Genomic DNA, 6,624 nt, shown 5'->3' on the forward strand with positions numbered 1-6,624 from the left:
CATACATATATATCAAAAGTCCAAACTCAATAATTTAAGTTTAGTAGTATGTGGTTCAGAACTACACTAAATTTTATTTGTAAAAAAACACTATGAATAGTTTTGTTTATATTGTATTAATCCGCTTTCATTTTTGTTCTTTAACTTGGAAAGCTCTTGAGAATGCCAAAAGGCAGTTTCCTTTTTTTATGTCAAAGAGTCGGAACTATTTAAGATATTTTATTTGAGGTAAAATAGTGGTTGGAATTGGAAATTCGGATGTTGCAACTTATTACAAATTCTTTTAGTAGAGATAGTTTTCTTATTTGTAATTAGTAAGAGATTAGATGATAAAAATACGTCTATTCACGTTGATTTATTTGTGTTATTAACTTAAGTGTGTTGAATTCATATTCCAGATCTTAATGTTTTTGTATATTAAATTAAGAAAATGTTTTCTCTAAATTATAGTTTTAAATTCCATAAAAAATTGCCGATTTTCTCTTGAAAATTCGTCGTCGAGACCCTTGTGGCCGTCGAAAGATATATTTTTCCGTTTCGTTGTCGTTTTTATACTATTTTTGTCGTATTTCCCTTTCTGTCGTTTTTTGATAATTTTCGTTGTTGTCTTTATGTCATTTTTGACAATTTTCATCCTTTTTTCATGTCTTTGTTTTTCGACAACTTTTTTGTCGTTTTTTTGACAACTCTAGCTGCTTTTCCTTTATGTTGTTTTTTTGCCGATTTTCATCGTTTTTTTTCCCTTTTATGTTGTTTTGTTTTTCGACAATTATTGCTGTTTGTCGTTTTTATTTATGTCTTTTTAATTTTACGATTTTCATCGTTTATTTCCTTCACGTCGTTTTTCTTACAGTTTATATTATAGTTTTAGAACAATTTATATTATATTTTCATTACATATTTTATACAGTTTATATTATAGTTTTAGACAGATACCCAAAAAAGATATAAATCAATATAATAAATGTATATAAAGACAAATTTACTAATGAAAGCATATATATATATATATATATTATTGTACTGCATTAACTGTATTTGAAAAAATAATATATCAAAACCTCGAGGTTTGTATGCAAATACATGTAACATTAAGTGATATTTATTATTTTTTTTAGCACAGAACGACCCAATATTCGTCATACATATGTGTCTACTTCAATAATTTCAAATCTTAAACTAGTCTTCATTGATTTTATCAAAAAATAGTTGTAGGCAAGGCAAGGACATGCACTACATATATAAGAACATTTAAAACGGTTTCTCATTCTTCTTGTGTATCTATCAACTAGAGTTCCCAAATCGACAATTTTTACGACGAAAAGACCCTATACTCGTAAGATGATTTAAATTCCTAATTTTGAATAGTTGTAGGAAAGGAAACGCGACATGCACTTAATTTATGAGGATAATAGAAATGATGTTTTTTTTTATTCTTCTTGCGTATTGGCTTGAGTTCCAGATCATTAACAATTTTATTCGAAATTGAAATTGAGTATATATAGTCAAAGAAACAAAGGTTATTAACAAACTGCATATACTCTTAATCCACAAAGAAGTTTTGAAAAAAAATCCACATTATCAAATCTTTACGAGTGTTTGATAATCCTTCGAACTAATTTTGGGTATGAGTTGATATCACACTTCTAATATTAATCCCAAAAAACTTGGCAACAAGGGATGAATTAGAAATATGATATCATGAGCATGGAACATAGGCGTAATTATCGGCAACTATGCATTAAAAAGGAAATATTACTGTGGCTGAAAAGGAAAAGAGCTTTCTCATTTGTCAAACTGAATAATTGATCTATAACCCACATAAAAAACGTTAGTTATGGTAAGATTGAAATCTATAAGGAAATGATTCATTGAAGCACTCTCTCTTCTCTTGTTGTCATTCAACTGAAAACGAGCACTTATTTTGTCGTCATGTGCTAACTATAAATTAGCATTTGTACGATCACGTTCCAAAACTTGCTTTCTAATCACTTCGACAAAGGGGTGGCCTAAAATTACTCGTTGTATTGATTGCTTTACAATATATCATAATTATGTTTAGCTATGTTTGGCGGTATCGAATGGGAGTTGGAGCTAAAAAAAAGTTATAATCATACTTCGGAAAACCTATAAACCATTACGCCTAACTAACTCAATGTATAAACCAGAAAAAAAACGCCATATTTGTAATGAGAGACTTACTCCACCTATATTATACTACAAATTATTAAATCACGTTCCTTTGTTTCAAGTGCGCACACACACACATACTTATTACTATTAAATACAATTCGTGCCGGAGATTAATCGTATAAGGTTTTTTTTTTTCTCCTTATTATTACAAGTAATTTGAAATGAGGATGATTCAATTATATGCAGCAACTAATAAAGACTGGAAAACAAACAGGTTCCCAGTTTAGGTTAAATTTACTTTTTGTTATTGTATCTTTTGTATTATTTTAAATTACAACACCGATTAATTATCTATTAATTCAAATAATTCATTTTTTCATTTAAACTTTTTAACAGGATAAAAGACTAAAAAATCACAACTAAACCAAAATTATATTTGTGAATTAATTTAGTTATTTATATTTCGATGAAATTCATTTGTTTTAGTTCTTTTTATATTATTAAAAAAATCGGAGCTATATCAAGTATCACTTAAATGAGTTGGATTTTTTTTTATTGATAAAAGAAAAATGAAAGTATATATGTTAAAAAAAATGTAGAATGAAAGTAAATATATGACAAAAAAATATATATTTTTTGCATCATTATATAAAGAATATATGTATGTACTTACACCATAATCCAGTTATTTATCATGATGTACTTGATAGTTTGTCTCATAAATCATAATTAGCATTTACTTACGATTGAGAGAGAGAGAGAGAGAGAGAGAGAGAGAGAGAGAGAGAGAGAGAGAGAGAGAGAGAGACCGGCCACTAATAACAAACTTCCGCACTCATCAGAACATATTTTTGGTTTGTACAAGATTATCTCATCATCTTAAAAGTAAAACTACAACAAGTTTCTATATAACAATCGTATACATTTATCATTTGATATTTCCCTACGTATTTTTGTATGAAGCTATACTTCTCTTCACAATTGTATACATTTATGTATTCACCCCAAGTATACGGACCAAACTGACTTTCACAACGCAAAAGCAAAAGATACACATATACTTACAAGACTCTCTCAAAGGATCACTTTTTTATATGTATATATACCCCGTTATAATTGTGACCTTTCTTATTCCAAGGGTTTAAACCAAAACCAGAAAACCATCATGATCAGATCATGACTATGATATATATATAATAAGGGAAAAGGGGTATATATGGTGTTCTTATTCTACTCTCTTAGCTAATTTGGGAAGGAAAAAAAAAAACAAATCAAAGAAGATCATAAGCGAATATATGTATATGAGAAAGTGAAAAGGGCTTTTTAGAAAAGAGAAAGAAAAAAAATTATATTTATATATGGTGTTTGGAGATAAGAAAAAAAAGTGGATAAGTTTTATTCGATTTGGAAGTCAAGGAAAGGAAAAGATGAAACATCTTTCATCAAGTCTTCCAAGTCCCACTCCCCGATTGTTAGGTCATGAGGTTGGAAGTAATTGTTGTTATTCTCAATCCCAGATTGGCTGATCTGCTCTATTTTGGTGGCTGTGTTGTTGCAGTGGATAAGGCTGTTTATGTTGTTCATGATCATGTAATTGTTGTTGTTGTTGTTGTTGCTGTGGTTGTTTGTGATGATGTCTCTCTCATGATCATACACCATTGACCTATGATGTTGATGTTGACGATGATGATGGTGGTGATGATGATCATGACTCTCTTGATCAGGGCTTATACTCTCAAGAGGAGGCACAAAAATGTCAGCCTCTGATGAGCAAATATTGCCACAGCTAGTACTACTACTCAAAACCCCAATGCTCTCTGATGATCCAAAGAAATTACCATTACCAATTATCTCGATTTGTGACAAAGGGTTGAAGCAGTATGAGCCGTTGATGCAGCCGAACATGGCGTCGTTGGTGTTGATGTTGAGGCCGTTTAGGGCTTCGTGGTCGATCACAGGCAACGAGTCTTGGAGATGATTATTATTGACGTTGTTGTTGTAGCTGGTCGTCGAGAACACGCCGTTTTCCATGCATGACGACGAGATGTTGAGTCTCGCCGAGGCGTCCATCGAGTCCTTGAGCTCGAACGACGACGAGTCGCTCGCGTTCGGTGATGTCGTTGACGAGGACGACATGTTCTTCAACCTCTTCTTAACCGTCGAGTTCCAAAAATTCTTTATTTCGTTGTCCGTTCGCCCTGGTAGCCGCGCCGCAATTTGCGACCACCTGATAATCCAAGAGAGTAACTAGGTTTAATGTTTTTCAACTAATAAAAAAAAGGTTGAATAATTTCACATTGTTATTATTATTAGGTTGAGAATGGTAATTTGCCATGTAGATTTTTCAATATGCATGAAATGCATGGTAATATATATAATTGGGTCTTATTGTGCACAAAAGGGCAGATTTGGAGTGTCTTCAACTCAAAGGGCTGACGCAGACAGATGATAATATTAATTGTTTATGTATTTTTAATATTGTTTTTTAATCCACAGTTTGTAATCCACAACACTTAATATTGTTTTTTACTCAAAAGAAAGCACAATCACAACTATATTCCTAGACTACGTACTAAAGTATTATGGGCCGCTTGTTGTCCAACGATGAATACTGCATGGTCTTGGTCTTGAAAAGAGTAATTAATTAAGTAATCAATATATACTTAATAAAAAAGCTAAGGGTTTGGAGTGTCTTCAACTCAAATGCACAGGTGTACATGCTACATTAGAATATACGACTTCTGTCCTTTTCACTTTTTATTTGTATATATGTCCTCTATTGAAGTCTCGTTAACGCAAGTAAAATACATATTTAAGTAAGAGTCAAAATTGTACATTGGATTTGGACCCAAAAGAGAATTGAATAGTGTATATATATGTTATGCACATGAACCCCATTAAGAGTACTATAGCTATCGCTCAGTTGGTTAGGAGTGTAATCATGCAAGTAATTAATTAGTGATCTATTGTCAAATGATTATGATTATTAGTACATGTATATATCATATATCTACTGTCCCCTATTTAAGTTTTATGCATTGTAAAACAATGAGATAAATCAATATCTTGGTTTGAAAAGAAAGAAAAAAAAAACAAATTAATGAAATTATCTATATGCTTTATCCTTCCTATTTTTCCTCCTCAAAAGTAGGTAGAAGACAAAATTCACCAATACACTAAAAAAAATTAAAAAAATAAAACTAAAAATAAAAATTAAAAGCCATAGCAAATAAAAAAATCTGGAAAACTTTCTTATGATATCAGTAGTAGTACTATAGTACTACACTACTCTCATATATTATATACGCAACACTAAATTATATTTAGCCATTGGAGAGAGAACTTCATGACCTAAACTTGTGATCTATATTGGCTGAAGAAAGTCATCAATAAGTTAAAAGCATATTAGAAAGTAAAGTGAAAAGCCAGCCAGCGCAAGTAATTAAAAAGGTGGAAAACTTACTTAAACTACAGTCTCATATATCTCATATATATATATTTAGTAGGTATGGAGAGATCGAACAACACAACATCATATATAATGTGATCTATAGATATGGTAAAAAAATGAAAGACCTGTTGCCGAGGAGGGAATGGAGATGGATGATGAGGTCTTCCTCTTGGGGAGAGAAAGCGCCGCGCTTGAGGTCGGGGCGGAGATAGTTGATCCACCGCAGCCGACAGCTTTTTCCGCATCGCTGAAGCCCGGCGTTCCTTGCCACGTCACTCCAACAGCCTTGGCCGTTGTTGAGCATGTAGTTCATCAGCCTCTCGTCCTCTTCCGGCGACCACAACCCCTTTCTCAGCTTAGTACTGTTATTGTTGTTACCGTTCATGTTGTTGCTTTTCCCTGTGGAGGCTTGCTCTGGCTTCCTCATTCTTCTCCTCTGATATCACTGAGCAATGAGAGGAGAGAAGAGAAGAGAGAGAGAGAGATGTTTATTGGTGCAGTACGTATGGTTATTATTATTATTATTCCCAACTGGACGGATTGATGTGTCTATATGAAGACTATATAGAGAATAATAAAGAGAGAGAGAGAGATATTGAAACTTCAGGTTGTGGGAATGATGATGATAATGATGATGGAGATGGTTGTGGGGTTTGCTTAGAATATTGGAAAGAGAGAGTGTGTAGAGGGGAGGGAGAGAGAGAGAGAGAGAGAGAGAGAGAGAGAGAGAGAGAGAGGATAATAGGGTTGGTTGATGGGTCTGAGTAGAAAACGGTTTGGAGAGGGACTAGAAGGGCATGAGAGAGATTGGTGGTCGTCTTGTCTTTGACTCCATGACCTTTGTCTTTTTCTCTCTATTTTTCCTGTTATATTTACTTACCTGTATTTTTCTTCATTCACAAGATATATAATCAAATTAGATCATACTCTTAATTCCGATTAATCTATTATCATATATATATATATATATATATATTATACATGGATATGCAGGCTTAAATATATATATATATATATATATATATATATATATATATATA

At 32.2% G+C, this 6,624-nt stretch overlaps 1 protein-coding gene across 1 annotated transcript; it reads right to left on the reverse strand.

The window, feature by feature from the left end:
• Nucleotides 1-3,376: 3,376 nt before the first annotated feature.
• On the reverse strand, nt 3,377-6,113 carry LOC149382613 (uncharacterized). Its single transcript, XM_089630632.1, has 2 exons — nt 5,710-6,113; nt 3,377-4,360 (listed from the first exon to the last, which is right to left on the reverse strand). The coding sequence occupies exons 1-2, from the start codon at nt 6,009-6,011 to the stop codon at nt 3,529-3,531; spliced, it is 1,134 nt and encodes a 377-aa protein (XP_089486758.1). The 5' UTR covers nt 6,012-6,113; the 3' UTR covers nt 3,377-3,528.
• Nucleotides 6,114-6,624: the final 511 nt, after the last annotated feature.

The sequence above is a fragment of the Urtica dioica genome, chromosome 11, assembly GCF_054948205.1.
Source record: "Urtica dioica subsp. dioica isolate 48M chromosome 11, U.dioica_male_clone48M_v1_H2, whole genome shotgun sequence".
Classification (NCBI taxonomy): domain Eukaryota; kingdom Viridiplantae; phylum Streptophyta; class Magnoliopsida; order Rosales; family Urticaceae; genus Urtica; species Urtica dioica.